The sequence below is a fragment of the Antennarius striatus genome, chromosome 2, assembly GCF_040054535.1.
Source record: "Antennarius striatus isolate MH-2024 chromosome 2, ASM4005453v1, whole genome shotgun sequence".
Lineage (NCBI taxonomy): Eukaryota > Metazoa > Chordata > Actinopteri > Lophiiformes > Antennariidae > Antennarius > Antennarius striatus.
In genome coordinates, this window is record NC_090777.1 from 20418794 (window position 1) to 20435179 (window position 16386).

General features: G+C 41.9%; 1 protein-coding gene across 3 annotated transcripts in view; it reads left to right on the forward strand.

Moving 5' to 3' along the window:
- Positions 1-16386, forward strand: part of znf385a (zinc finger protein 385A) — a 63717-nt gene that overhangs the window by 39456 nt on the left and 7875 nt on the right. For 2 of the 3 annotated variants that reach the window (XM_068305159.1, XM_068305166.1), the window contains exons 3-4: positions 4351-4461; positions 10930-11104. In XM_068305159.1, the coding sequence (XP_068161260.1) occupies positions 4351-4461; positions 10930-11104 (286 nt within the window). Of the gene's footprint in view, positions 1-822; positions 1228-4350; positions 4462-10929; positions 11105-16386 lie in introns of those variants that run through there. The other variant, XM_068305175.1, reaches the window with a different exon arrangement.

Sequence of the window (16386 nt, forward strand, 5' to 3'; positions counted from 1 at the left end):
ACAATGACGAGGCTGAATTATTTATCTGCAGCAGCTGGTCCTGATATAGACATGTGCTCATCCAACCCTGAGTGGAACTACCTGCCCTGATGTGGACTCACTCAGGCTGCAGAGTCAGGAATTTTATTTAAATTGTCCAATCATGCAAAGCCACAAAAAGACTCGTTGAATCTCGCATGCTGTCTGTCCACTTTTCATCCCCTTTCCCCCATGACTACATGAACTTCCTCTCTGGTAGTATATGACCTTCCTTATTCCACTTTTATCCCTGCATCAGTTCAATAAATTTTTATTTTATCATATCTTTTCGCTTTTCACGCTTCAGTCTGAGGCCAAAGTTTTGTGTGTGATTCCTCATGAGGTCTTCATCAGAAATGTGTGCTGGTGCCAAACGGAAATGTATCAGTTCTTTTTTTAAACCACTGTAGCAAGATACCGATTAGGAATAGTGTTGTCGGTTTGTATTTACATATGTTTTTTGTCTGGTGTTAGTGATTGAATGGTCTGATTTTGATGAAGAAGAAGGTTTCTCTAGTAATAGAACAGTGGGACACAATTCTGAATGCCTCTTGACAAACTGTGTATGAAGAGAGAGAGAGAGAGAGAGAGAGAGAGAGAGAGAGAGAGAGAGAGAGAGAGCGAGAGAGAGAGAGAGAGAGAGAGAGCGAGAGAGAGCGAGAGAGAGCGAGAGAAAGGGAGAAAGAGTGAGAGAGCGAGTGAGAGCAAGAAAGGGAGTGAGTGAGAGAAGGGGAGGAGAAAAGTGGAAACTGGAGAGAGGGAAACACTGTAGAGAGAGGTGTAACACAGAAAGAGGGAAAGCAACGGAACAGAGAAGGAATAGGAAGCTGAGGAAGAGGCTCAGGAACTTGTGAGGTGACCTGTCTGTGAAAAACAAAGAGACAGCAAGGCAGAGATTTATGACAAGACTTCTTCCATCCAGTTCATCTTCTCTTACAGTCTTTCCAAGTGAGGCAAAGCATTTCCAAAAGAGGAAAACAAAGAAAAGTTTGCCAGCAATGCATCATTAGGCACAGGGCCTGTTTCTTAGTTAGTTTGAGTGAGCATTAGTTACCAGCAGCAACTATAGGAGGCTGAATGAGTGAGAAAGGTGCACCACACACTCCCAGTCTCACCCATGCTGAGACCCAAGCACTCACCTCGAGCAGCAGCAAACTCACAGGAGGACCAATGCTGCTGCAAGATTCTGCAGATGCAGAGGAGAAGACGGTGAGTACCTCATTGCTCCCAGTTTCTTGCTGAATTTGATACTTTTTTTTCTTTTTTTTACCCAATCATGTCTCAATCTGGGCACAACTTTAAAAAGACTGTCAGACTTAAAATTTCAAACGCTGTTGTTTTCTGGCACAACATAGTGTTACTGTGGCTGCCAGAGTGGTCCCACTGAAAGTCACAGTGTGGTGCATCCCTTTATGTTGCAGGGAACTGATCAAATGCACCAGAAGAGGGAACAGAAAACAAGAAACGTTGAAAGACTTAAAAAGAAAGAGTAGGGCTAAGGCAAGGGGAAAGGAAAAGAAAGTTAAATAAACACCCTAAAACAGCGTGTTGACAGATTTATGTTGGTGCCATTTCTCCACTGAAGGAGCTCTATGTTAACAAAAGGTATTTGGGTGTTTGGGTCTTTGGGTCCCGTGGAGCTGTTGACATAACCTCGGAGTGATGCTGTACCTTACTCATTTCTACCAGAGCTGTCGCACCCAGAAAGCTACACACCTAAACTGATACAAAAGTGTTCTAAAAACTCAAATATTTCTAGGTGATTAAATTTGAGCTGCTAAATTAATTTAACCATAAACTGTTAATCCAGGACAATCGATTTTGCTGAAAGTTGCTAAAAGTGAGTTTTGGAAAAGCCCTTTCCTGTTATGCTCCTTTTTCATGAGGGTATGTTTTGGAGTACTTTCTGAATAAGAGGCCATGAGAGCTGCCTCCAAAAACACTTGCTGGCAGCTGAAGTGCAGTTTTTTTTAACCGTTGTATTAACTGGATGTATCATAGCTGACCCACACCCAGAACACTGAGCTGGAAGGGAGAAGCCCATGACTCATGTGTGCACTTACTCCACCTAGCCTGTTTGACTTTTGTAAAACTTTCCTGATAGAGATGATGATGGAACAGACGTAATAAAAAAACAACTATACGGTTCTTTAATCATGTTTTACTTTAATATAAACTTCAGATGCAAGTAACAAAAGATTTCATAAAAGAGCCGAGAAAGATGCTTTGCTGGAATGTATAGTTATCGTTGAGGGAGTCGTGCAGTTGTTCTGACAGCGATTGTCCACTAATGTCTTAGCTGAATATCAGGCCCTTCATCTACTCATTTGAATTCATAGAAACTCCAGCAGAGAAAATTAGGAAGTCATGAAACGTGAAGTATGAGAATGACAGCCAAAAGAGATAAGATAGTACAATGTGGGATTGTCCGGCCAGGGCCTCTCCGTCCCTCTTTCTGGACTCTTTCCCAGTCCTTTTTTTCTGTCCATCTTTCTTAATTCATCTTTCTCTCCCACCCCCTCTCCCATACACGTGCGCCTCCAGATGGTGTGTCTCTGTGCAGTCATGTCATACAACTAAATGTCTTGGCTTCCCCCCATTTGTTTCTTTCTCTCTCTATTTTCCCCGTTTCTAAGGACTTTTCAAGTAACAAGCACTGTACAGAAACTCAAATCGTTCATGATTGAGAATAAGAATTTTTACTTCAACTGCTCTTTTCTGACCCCGCCTCTCCTCTGCACCTATCAGGAGTCTTGAGTTGTTTGTGTCTTTGTATGAGGCTCTGGGTGTGATATGGCTTAACGGAAAGCTGGTTATGAGCCAAATTAAATGTAGTGATGAGCCAAATTGAGTAATTTAGAGTCTGTTGGGCTCTCCAAACTAACAGGCTTACATCAGACTTGGAGGACTCCCTGGAACATTCCCTCGCTACATGAATTCAAAACACAACATCAAATCCATTTGCTCTTCAGGTCAGGGCTTTGTCTTCATCCTTATTGCTAACCCTGACAGTCTCACATCATTTTATATTTTTGGCCTGCTTTAGCTGTAGACTCTGAACTTAATGCTGAGGCCAGTTAACAGCGATTATTAGATACATTTAGCTTCAAACATTGATTTAGTGACTAAGCCCTTTTTTTTTAGATCTGTCCAGGCAGGGTCTTTTGTGTCTGGTACAGAGGTTAAGTCGGGGGGCTTATCCACCAACACATCGAAGAGCTGCTAAAGCTATTCAGATACATTTATATGTGGTGCTTAGTGCCACACAGATGATGGACGTCCCAGCTGAAACAATTAGCATGGGGACACTATGAAGCTGCGGCCTGGTTGGGATCAGAAGCTTTTGTAAGTTGCAGTTTCTCAGTTGTGTGCTGTCAGCGCTGTGTTGCAGATCACAGACACACAATAAAGACATGGGAAATGCTGTAAAGACTTTACTTGTTTACTTCATCCAACTCTTTGCGTTCCAAGACTTTTAGGTTTAGGCTCTCAGGCAGAAATCACTGTGCCTCTACTGGACTGGGCTTTATCCAACTGAGGCAGGAAGGTTAACACATACAGCCCTTATATCATCATGATTGACTGGCCTGTTGTACTGCAGCAGCAGGACATCTGGACCTCAGAAATGCCGAAGTGGTAATGGAGGAACATGAACGATAGCTCACAATTATTTTTACGCTCCTCTCTCTCTCTCTCTCTCTCTCTCTCTCTCTCTCTCTCTCTCTCTCTCTCTCTCTCTCTCTCTCTCTCTCTCTCTCTCTCTCTCTCTCTCTCTCTCTCTCTCTCTCTCTCTCTCTCTCTCTCTCTCTCTCTCTCTCTCTCTCTCTCTCTCTCTCTCTCTCTCTCTCTCTCTCTCTCTCTCTCTCTCTCTCTCCTCTCTCTCTCTCTCTCTCTCTCTCTCTCTCTCTCTCTCTCTCTCTCTCTCTCTCTCTCTCTCTCTCTCTCTCTCTCTCTCTCTCTCTCTCTCTCTCTCTCTCTCTCTCTCTCTCTCTCAACAAGTAGTGGTGAACCACTTTTTACAGACCAAGAGTTTTATAGATTGAAAAAACTAAGGAAAAAAGTGAAACACATGATTGTAGAAGAGATGATTGTGGAGAACAGATAATTGTTTTTTTTTTCTTAATTTTGTCTGGTTTTTTTTTTTGGTTTGATAAATGTTAAAAGGTTATATTTTTCTTTGTTTAGAAAACTTGTAGTATTATTGAAAATCCTGTTTACGGGAATCTCTTTTGGATTTTGTGTCAACGTGATTTTTTTGTAATTTGACTTTTGTTAAAAATCAAATCTCTCTCTCCTTCTCTCTCTCTCTCTGTCTGCACATTTCCCTGTCAGATGGACCCGGTGCAGAAGGCGGTAATAAACCACACCTTCGGAGTACCACTGATCAAGACCAAGCGGCCAGTCATCTCCTGTAATGTCTGCCAGATCCGCTTCAACTCAGAGGTACATAACATAACATAACAAATCCCAACACATGCACACTGTTGCTGTGTCTCCATGCATTACGATGTCTGTTTATCCCATGTGGTACTGAACACGCTGCATCTCGCTGATCACACACATACATCTTTCACTTCATACAGGTTTTCTCTGGGAATGTTTCCATCCTGTTCCCATGGACGTGGTACATTTTGTTTCGGTTGTGTTTTGTCAGTTGTGGCCCTGTTGGAATTTTATTTGTTTCACTTACAGTGTGTTGAGTTAGTTGAAACAATAATCAATGCCACACAAAGTCTCGAGGGCTGTTGCAGAAGCCAAGAGTGAGAATTTTATGGCTTCATTTTTAACATGAATTTCTCAGTATCAACACCGGCAAAGCTTGATTAATGTCTTTTACATGTGTATAGTTAAGCTCACATCAGCTTGTCATTAAGTGAGAACATCTTTACTGTAGCTAGGTGTTTTTCATGGTTTTGTTTAGTTCAATCAATTAATTCTAATCAGTTTTACCTGCTTCTGTCCATATGGAAAAGTTTGAATCTAAACTCATAATGGGAATTTAATGATACTTCATACCCATGGAATACTTGCATATACTACTGATGTCAGCTGAACAAAATAAAAAGTACATGAAGTATTTTATGCAAAATGATGCCAACTCATTTGAGTATGTCCTTTCTGTTGAGGACAAATAAGACAGTCATAACAATGAGCCAAGTTTCAGGATACGTGCAGGATATCATTTGGTTGAAATTGTCTTCGTCTGGTTGTGTAGACATCAAGACCAGGGCGTGCATCCACCCACAGTATGTAACATTAAGGAGTGGACGGATGCTATATATACTCCTCGGGTCTGCAATCATGGGTCCATGTGGTCAGGGAGCTGCAGGGCTGTAATCTTCAGTCTGCTCTGTGCAGAGCCTCCTGCTGTATGTCTTCATGGGCTCAGGAAACACTTAGACAGAGATGTTTATATGATGAAATACTTTGAGCCCCACAGCTAGATACACAGATATAAGATATGCAGTAAATCTGTGAATGGTTTCATGACTTTAAATATTTAATTTAATAGTCAAAATTTTATTTTTATGGGTACAACTAACAGATTAACCACAATAACAATTTATAACACAGTATCCAACTGGGAAACATTTACAGTGAGTTGAGACAATGATAGATGCTGCTGAAAGCGGAACGCTTTACTTTACTACTCAAACATCGTCTGTCACTTTCTGACATGATCCTGGGAGTAATATCCAATCATAATCTGACCCTGAAGGACCTTTTCCTCATGGTGCCATTAATGCTATAAATCATTTGGAGAATGGACTTGACATGACATGAGGGCGGCACCGTGGAGTAGTGGGTGGCACTGTTGCCACACAACAAGAAGGTCCTGGGTTCAAATCTACCAGTTGACCTGGAGCAGTTCTTTGTGGAGTTTGTGTGTTCTACCTGTGTCAGTATGGACTCCTACGGGTTCTCTGACTCCTACACCACCAAAAACACAAGATCTAGTTGGATCAGTGAAACTACACTAGCCACAACTGTATATACTAGCCACAACTGTTGAGCCAACTATACTTGCTGGCTCAACAGGGATAGCCAGCATCCTGGAATCACCACCCCTCCATGTTGACACCACATTACAACATTTAAATTAAGCGACCTAGACCTAGGCGACCTGTTTATGTGCTGAAACCATGACCCTAATAGTTACCCACACCATGTCATTATTTATGCATGATCCTCCCTGCTGGTACAGGATAAACCACGACCTAATCTCAACAAGCCAAACAGTTCTTCCTTAACTAGCAGCGCCGTGGGTAAAATGCGGAGAGAAGAAAGTTATTTAGAGAGTAATTGAGAAAGATTTCATAAAAAGAAGTAGGTAAAGTTATGAAAAAAGGCAGACAATTTTGCCACCGAAGTAAGATTCTTAAATTCACTTCATGGAGACTCAGAGTAGCGTAGCATGTGCACCAAAAACAAACAGCAAGAAGATCATGCAACTTGTCGGTCTTGGCCAGTTTAAACCTTCACATTACGCATTAACCAACTTAAAAAAAAAAAATTATGTATGTGTATTATCCAGGGAACTGTCCAAGGTCAATTTTTATTCCAAGTGTGTATCAATCAAAATCAATTTTCTCTCCCCGAGATGACAACAAACCCTGACAATCAGCTTTGTGAATCCTCTAGTATTTTTTGAACATTTCTCTACATCACTGCTTAAAGTGTCTCAAAAGCGCAAGTGCAAACAAAAGTGATGAGTAATCAGAGGTGTTTAAAATCCCTAATAAAACGGAAAAAATTATGATTGAATGATTTATAAAACTAGATAAAATGTTTGATTAAATATAAGTCAGATATATTCTATATTGTTGTATATATGTTGGTTGCAGGATATCTAAAAAAAAAGGTGTTGAAATGTTGCTTGGGGGCAGATATTGGACAAAAGAAGAATCAGTTAAGTTTAGAGGTGAATATAAATATGGGGCGGCACAGTGGTGCAGTGTGCAGTATTGTTGCCTCACAGCAAGTTCAGTTCCTTTCTATGCAGTTTGCATGTTGTTCCCACGTCTGTGTGGGTTCTCTCCGGGTTCTCCAGCTCCCTCTCACCTCCAAAAATACGCAGTTTGATTCTTCATTGGTGTGACTGTGTGTGTGGGTATGTGTTTGCTTGTCTTTTGAATGACTCCACAATAAACTGGCATCTTATCCAGAGTGTAGTCCACCTCTCGCCCATAGCAAGCTGGGATAGCCTCTAGAAGACCTGTGATCTGGATAAGTGCACATAGACGAGAAGATTACATTACAGAACATTGACTATTGTCTCATCTGAAAGAAAATGGATGGATGGATATAAATATGGAGGCTGATTCTGGCTCCTTTAAAATTTCTGCTAACACCATAAAAAAAAACAAAAAACATGTCATTGATTGCTCATGATGCTGTCCCACTATGTGCAATTGAAATCAGAAAATAATATACTGTAGATCTGGGAGATCCGGATACATATTTAGAAGAGGTTGGTATGTATGGAATCACAGTACAGCATGGAGAGGGGTAGACACATGACACTTCCACCAACGTGCAGATATTGTAGATTCAGTCATTTCGTGCAACTGTCAAAGATGAGTTATAAAAGGATGGATGAATACATTATGGATGAAGAATATGTGGCAGATTTGTGTAAAGCAACATCTTCATGGCGACATCATACTGAGCAACAATCAGTCCTCTGCTTATAGGATTATGTTTTAACATGAGTATTGTTTCAGAATATTGTTCTGTTGTTGCCTGGAAGCTATTTTCTAAATGCTGAGAGTTTATTGATATTGTTGTGGGTGTACGTATTCTCTAGGGTGTGTGCTTGTGGGATCAGGTGACACCTGCAACACAGCAGTTGTGCCTTAGTCCTCATTCCTGACGCATGTGCAAGTTTCTTTCAATGTCATCTGAATTTCTAGTATGCCGAAGAGTAAAAAGTCCCTTGCAGTATACAGACAGTGTAAAACTGTGTGTAGATTGTGCTGTCCTACTGAGCTCAGCTGGAGAAAAACAGTCCTTTATATCGACAGAAAACAACTCTCCACCCACAAGGTTTTTTTTTAATGTACTGCCAAGTCAGAATGAATATTTCATGGATGCGAGTAATACAGTGGGAAACACTTCGAAGAATTCTGTGCTGTCTCAGTTTTCCAGGGCGGGGGGTGGGATGGGGGTTGCTCTCAGAAAAAAGATAATTTTGCATTTGATGTTGACAGTTTTCCTTTGTCAGTTGTGTATTACCTCCAATCAAGGTCATTCAGGTCAAAGCCAATGATTAGAGCCCACCATGTAATGATCAATACATTTGTCTACATAGGCTCCAGCTCTTCTTCTCTGCTCCCACCCTCTACCACCCTCATTTCACGCATCATTTTACCACCATTCATTTTCATCATGTGATTTTTCTCTCTTTGTCTGCATGTCTCTCTCCCAGCAACCTTCCCCTCTCTTTCTAGTCATCTTCTTCTCTCATGCTGCATTATTTACAGTGTGGAAATGTCTAAAATTGCCTGCCACTACTTATTATAAGATGCATTTGTCAAGGGCATGGATTAGTCTCTGGGTCTGACGGCCCCAGTGGAGCTTGGGAATGAGGGGAAGAGGTGACATAGAAGGGGAGGAGATGGGAGAAAATGATGGGGAAGGATTTGTGCACTGCGATCCCTGCGTCATGAGGCGGTGTGAGGTGTTAAAGGTGGTTAATGCAGAATAACCTTGGCGGCATCACAGGTTCTGCTGCACTGCATTGATGTCACAGCTGCTGCAGCAGGACTAGCCTCATATGCATTTCTTATTCTCCTACTGACCCCCCCACCCCCACCCCCACCCGCCAAGAAACACACATCCTCTCATCACTTTTAACTTCTACTTTCTTTTCCTCTCCGAGCTGCAGCTTTAGATATGCTGCAAAATCACAACTTTCTCAGTTTGAACCTCTTGCATAATGAAACACGGGCATCACAGGATGAGCTGCTGAGGCTTCTCCTCTCTCTGAGATTTTCTTTTCTTTTATCTCTCAGAGCAGTTTTTTTTCTCCATAACGTGTCTTGTCTTGTAGTTGCCTGACTGGGCATCATGTCTCCTTCATCCTCCCCTTATCTCTGCTCCCTCTCTCCATCAGGACCTTACATGGATACTTCAGTGCTCGCAGCTGATCCCTTTGGCATTGCAGGGCAGGTTAAGAGAGTCTTTGTGGCCTCTTCACCATGTACCACCATACCTTTGTATATCATGTCATTCCTGTTTTCTCATCTCAGATGTCACTTCTCTCTTTGTAGCCCTTGACCCCTTTGCTCTCTTCATGATCTGCAGGCTTTTGACAAGCAGCTTCTTAAGAGCCCTTTGACAGGGTCCAGTTACATGGGCTCAGCTATATCCAGAGCAGATTGTCATCATTATTTCGATGCATGTGATCCTCTAAATCACTGCAGCCCCTTATTTACTTTGCCAGCTCTCATCTTGGACACCATCAGACACACACATAAAGCAAATGTAAACACCCTGGCACACAAATATTGCCTGTCTATGCTAATTCCTGAGCTTGTTGTCGCTGCAATATCAGTCAAATTCCCTGAGGATGTCACCACCTTTGGCAGCTGTTGGCCCGACACCAGGCCCATGTCTCTCCCTGTAATCCAGCCACTTAATAATCGTTTTCACCATCAGTCCCATAGTATGAGCATTAGTCGGCTAGTGAAGCACATGGAATGAAACATCTGCTCAGTCGGCATACTTATAGAGATAGGAGGAAGCCGCTTCATTCAAATGCAGTACTGACATAATGTCTCTGTGTCGCCAAAGAGCGTATTTGTGTTTTTAATTGAGGAACACTAAGGCCATGATGGATGTGTGATAAAGACCAGATGGCTGCATGAATACCACCTGCTCACTTGTGTGCTTGTCTGTGTATATCGATGTTTTCCCTTCATTTCTGTAGCCTGTTAAGATAGACCGCTGGTGACAGCTCAGGATAGCAACCCTGTTTCTCATCCACCATGTTGTGCAGGACTCGCATACCTCTGCACTGACACACAAACATATGCCTGGACTAGAGACACACTCCCCCGATGTCCCAGTAGTCTCCTGATGAATGATTCACCTCTGGTGTTTACTCTCTGAACAAGCACATTAGCCAGTAGCTTGCCTTTCATCGGGAGATTAGCTGCACTATCTTCGGTAATAGATCTTTGCAAGTTTCTTTCCATCGCTGGAATGCAGGATGATCTGCAGTCCCTGAAAACCATCCAGTCTCAGAGTCTGCACCCCCATTTCATCTTTTTATGATATATTCCAGACAGGGGCTTTGTTGTATGTATATTTAGAGTATGACCATTCCACAGTAAGCAATTAAGTCTGGAAATGTGGAGGATCATGACCCTTTTTCAGTAAGCAGCTGATGGCAGTCACAGTATTGTGTTTTAGGAATCGACTGTCTCTACCTTTGGCATGTCTGTCAGCATGTCTGTAGAAATGAATGCTGAAACCAAGCACTTTTAAGGTGTATGCACAGGTTTGGAATGCGGGAGGTCACGTGTCAAACCTTTCAGCTGAGCATTCATGTCCAATGTAGACAAGCACAGATTCCAAGGAATATATACATGGTTTAACTCCACTGCATGAAAATTTATTGTGGGTATGAAAACCTTCCATGGAGTTGATAAAAATATGAGGGAACAGGCAAAAAAAATATACATATTTTTATTCTTGCTTGCAATCCATTCATATATCCACTCCAAACCCACCTTGAAGTTGTGACTCAAGGCCCATGAGTATATCAAATGACACGCTATCCTAATGCATGCATGTGTATGCAGGTGCACAGTGAGTCTGGTCCATGCAGCCTGTGATGTTTAATTCACCTGTTGGCATCAGAAGCCTAACATGTTGGGGGTTTTTTTGGTTGTTGTTCTCTTATAGAGTCAAGCAGAAGCTCATTACAAAGGAAACCGTCACGCCAGGAGAGTCAAAGGCATCGAGACCTCTAAGAGTCGCCCTCAGGAGGGAGACAAACCTCATTCAGTGCCCCCTACCTCCTCTCCATCTCCCCCTGGAGCCCCTGGCGCTGCCCCAGACAGCGAGCCCAGCAACGCAGGTGAGAGAACATAAAACACTAACAGGAGAAACCCGAGATGCTCCTGGGAGTTTTGATGAGGAAATTATCATCGCACTCTGCCCAGAATGTTCAGTCTTATCGTTTTGTTGACTTTGAAAATATGCTAAAATTCTAAAAAGTATCAACTCACAAGAGCTCCATTTAGGTGTATATTATTCTGGTGAGTGTCACCACAACACAAACAATTTGTACTGATATTCAGAGATACCTTTTAGGGGACAGGTCTTTAAATAGTTTGCAACATTTTGAGAACTCAGAATATGGAGGACGTTAGTTTTGAAGTGGGATACAGATGAAACCATTCCTTTCTGTTTCTCAAAATACATTTATTTACACTGAGAGTTTTCAACTAACCTTAACTTCAAAGCACAGTCAATGTAACTAAAGCTAGTTGATAACTAGACAAATAATGTTAAGAAAAACAGGTTGAAATCGTAGAACAAACTTTGGCATTTTTAGTTTGACCTTTTTGTCTTAATCGGGGACAATAATGACTGATCTTCGTCTGGGCAACGTTCAGTGCAGACAGGAGTGGACAACATGAAAACCTGCCACACTGTTTTGATAGTATGATCGAAGCATATGCATTATCACCCTACCGCACAGTCCTGTGTATTAACCTAGTATGGCAACAGCAATATTTTAGTTACTTTTATTAAGCCTGTGTGGCTTCCACACATTTAGGCATGTCAACACGCATGTCAACAAGGTGACAGAGTAGGTTCTTGGCAGCTTTCCCAGGAACCCAGCAGCAGCGTGCATATGTTGTGTTCCATCATCCATGATTCCTGAGTCCAGGGTGGTGGTGGAGGTGACGGAAAAACATAAAGATGACATCATCGTTTAAGAGTCTGGTATAGTCCAGGATGTGAGCCAGCTTTAGATCTGACACAACAGAGTTGATCGGACTTTAATGAGAAATAATTGCCTGTTGGCAGATTAATTTATGAGTGGACAGGATGGTCGAGATATCGTTCTGAAGTGCTATCTCTTCATTCTGTCTCTCTCTCTCTCTCTCTCTCTCTCTCTCTCTCTCTCTCTCTCTCTCTCTCTGTGTGTATGTGTGTGTGTGTGTGTGTGTCTGTCTGTCTGACTCGCTCATCTTACTATTTCAAGCTATAATTCAGAGGTTGGGTGTTGTGTGCCTCTGCCCTTCTCCTTTCTCCATGAAATTTTCCATTCCCTCAATGACCTATTCTGTGTGTCTGACACTCGAGGCAGTGATAACCATGCTTTGTTGACATTTAGAAAGCTTTCTGTAGCTGACCATTTATCAGACACTACATACAAGAGGACACAGAGAAAACCCAATGAAAGTAAAGATGAAAGTTGAATTTGAGAATAGTCCAGAATACATGCCTGAGTATTACACTCCCCAAACGAGAGGCAACTCTTATTCTGTCCAAGGTACCAGTTATCACAGAGCAATAAGAGGGCCAGTCACTTTCACGCTCCTTCCCATATCGGGGATCTGAGATCATCACCAGGCCAGCTGCCATTAGTGAGACGTCCAAGAGCACAAGGAGCCAAAACAAGACTGTCATGATCAAGATGTGAAAGCAGCAATATGTGAAAGAATGCCTTTTTCCATCCAAGCCTCTGTCTCATGACCCTGGAACCTTGTCTCTTCCTGGCCTGCATACATGCTTGCTTGTGTTGTTGTGTGTGTGTGTGTGTGTGTGTGTGTGTGTGTGTGTGTGTGTGTGTGTGTGTGTGTGTGTGTGTGTGTGTGTGTGTGTGTGTGTGTGTGTGTGTGTGTGTGTGTGTGTGTGTGTGTGTGTGTGTGTGTGTGTGTGTGTGTGTGTGTGTCCCAATGCCCCATGGTCTCATGGAACAGATCTCTGGGAGCAGGCAGCTGTGCATGAACTCAAATGGGAAAACGGTGTATAGAGAGTGGATGCTGGGATCGGTCCTGTGGAGATTAACATGGGTCACTCAGGGGTTACTCTGGAGGTTGAAAAATATACACAGGCTGTAGAGACATAATATACTTGCTCATACACAAAGATAAAGTCAAACAATATGTTCAGACACCTTCAAGCATGACACGCAGATGTAGATTTCCCAAAACTCAAATCAGCGTGACATTTGGCATCGAATCTGGGGGATTTTTCTCGACAATGTGCTTTTTGTTGATCTGTTATTTCATGCAGAATCACATTCTTCTGAGATATTAGAAGGATTCAGCAATTGCACCATGCAGTCTGACATTACTGGCTGATTATTAAATATCTATCAAATATGGTCGACAGTGATGAAAATAAAGCATTCACATTGACACCTGTATAAGGGGTAAAAGGGCAAAGTGTCGGTTGTAGTTTACTGCATGATGACGCTGGTTATTTACGGCTATCAGAACAAGTTACATGTTTAATAGCCCTCAAAGAGTTTGTGGTCAGGGTCGACACTAAATAGGAGGCCTGTGGCTTCAGGGGATTTGGCCTCATGAGGGTTTGAGTCATTCGTGGGAGATGGAGAGGCAGCTGTTTACTCTCCTCTTCATCCCTCTGTGTGTGACACCCCTCCCCCTCCCCCCAATGAAGATGGCTGTTAAAACCCCCTCATATTATTGCACTCTTTAGACGAACACTTGTGTTTACACACACACACACACACACACACACACACACACACACACACACACACACACACACACACACACACACACACACACACACACACACACACACACACACACACACACACACACACACACACACAAACACACACCCCAGCCCTTAAGGTCAATTAAACAGATGACTTTCATGTGAGGGCTAGGGTTTCATGGTAATGAAGACTGATGATGACTTAGTATTACGTTACTGGGAGCTGAAACAAAATTTAAAGGGAAATAAAATGTAAAAAATTCTCAGTGTTTTTCAAAAATCAAACTGATCTTATAAAATCAACGTAAACACACTTAATTTGCTTTTGTGTGTGTGTGTGTGTGTGTGTGTGTGTGTGTGTGTGTGTGTGTGTGTGTGTGTGTGTGTGTGTGTGTGTGTGTGTGTGTGTGTGTTTGTGTGTGTGTGCGTGTGTGCTGGTGTGACCTGGAGTTTGGATGCAGGCCAAACTGGGAAAAAGGCACCCAACTGTATTATGAATGAGTTTCACCTCACATAGTAACAACATTGGGTTTCATTGCTCATTAATCATTAAGAAGCGCTGGTTGTATTGTGCGGGGGGGGGGGGGTTAATGGTGACAAACAGATCCCTCTAACATACACACTCACAGAAACACACACACATACACACGTTCTACTGTGTTTTTTGGAATAGCTTGTTGACAGCATGTAACTGAGGATAATGCAAACCTCACTCATGATCCAGTTTGGTTTGAATTGCACCACGTTGATTAAACATTCAAATAAGCGGAGATATATAAATATAGATAAAAAAGTACTGATATTGATCCCTTTTATTACAAGCATCAGCAAACGTCTTAACATAAAGTTCCCCCTGCAAACAGAACTGATTACTTCAATAACTGTTCTACCATTAGATTAGACTTACATCTTATAGAATGGAAGATTGTATTTTGTGGCCCAATGGAATCACTCACACTATTTTGATAATAAAGATTCACAGCTGTTGGGGCTTCTTAAAATGATGCTTACCTCACTAATTCCACAATTACTTTTTCACCAGAAGATGAGAAGCTCAAGGAATCAGAATAAACTTTGGCTTTTGCAGCAGATGTGAAAATCTTTTAAGCTGAATTTGAATGACTCTATTTAATCCTATGGTTTTATCAGCAAAATCTCTCCCCGTGGATGGCATACTATCCATACATTTAATTTCCTGAAGTGGAAATTGGCAATACAGTCACACTAGGCTAAAGTGTAAAGCATCTGGAGTGAGTTATCTCCTGCTGTTGACTTGGCCCAGTGAGTAATACCTACTTCTGTTTGGCTATGAGGCAAAGCTAGGAGGGAAAAATGTCATTTAACTCCTTTATCAATGTTTAATTAGACTTGCGACATTGCCCCGGCTTCTGGACAATTAAGTCGCTCTGACAGTGAAACTCAGAAGGCAAGAAAAAAAAAGGTCTTTTTCTCTGATACTGTGAAAGAAAACCTAGCAAATCTCCCACTTTCTCAATTTTTTTTCTTTGCTCCTATTTTTCATTTTAGTCAGAAAATATGACCAAAAAAAAAACGGATTTTGCTGCTTGGTCAGAGTCATGATTCTTTGTTGTTGAGTCAGATGGAGAACAAATGCAGCTGCAGAAGTCCCGGGGGATGAGACGAGCTTGTTGTCTAGTGGATGAGTTCAGACATTCGCTGTGATGCATGATGTGAAACAGTAATGGACTTAGTGGTTTGGTACAGACCTCCAGCTCATCAAGAGTTATGAAATCCCTCATTACTATTTGTTCAAGCAGCTCTACTGCATCCCATATGTTTTAACTCAAACCACATGTTATGGATGTTGTACATTCCGCATTGTTCATGTCACATGCATGTGTGCATGACTGTCTGTGTTTGTGCAAATTTAAACAGGGATAAATACTTTCGGCCTGCACGCACTTGTAGGTACAAGCTCTGCAATCAACTTCATTGTTGCAGCAGAAACACACACACACAAAGTACAAACACACACAGACACACAGATATCTCTGGTTCATAGCTCTGACCCTCATTTGAACCATTCTTGGTTTATAAAGTACCCAATACCACATCGAGTCCAAGTGAAAACATTTTTTTTTTTCTTTTCAGCAATGATAAATGCTCTATGCAGCCAGAACTGGAACCTTTCCATATGGAAACACAGGGAATTTTGATCTTGGACAGCAGTGGAATGGAAAGCACTCACGACAGTATTTTCATCAGAGATGATGCAATGGGGCAGTCAGCGTACCTCTGAAGTTATACCTTGCACAAATTATTAGTCACATGAGAGGTTGGAACAGAATGGATATATCATGGACTCCATGAACTCCTATGGCAAAATAACAAATCATATGGTGTGTCAACAGTATTGAGAAGTTTTAGTCAATACAAGTTTCCTTCCCAGAAATATCCTATGTTTTTCGTTTCATTCTATAATGCTTTGGGGTTTTTGCATTGACTGCACTCACTATTATATCCTGTGTTGTTAAGGGAAGGGCTTGCAGTCTCATATGATAAATACCCCACCCAAATTTAGGGGGTCTTTTTTCAGCCAACACCCACTGCTTAGTGAATACCAAAGTCATTACATTTAGGAGTGGTTGACCAGAAACATGTGTCTGGAAAGTTATGTCTAAACATGTTCTGTGA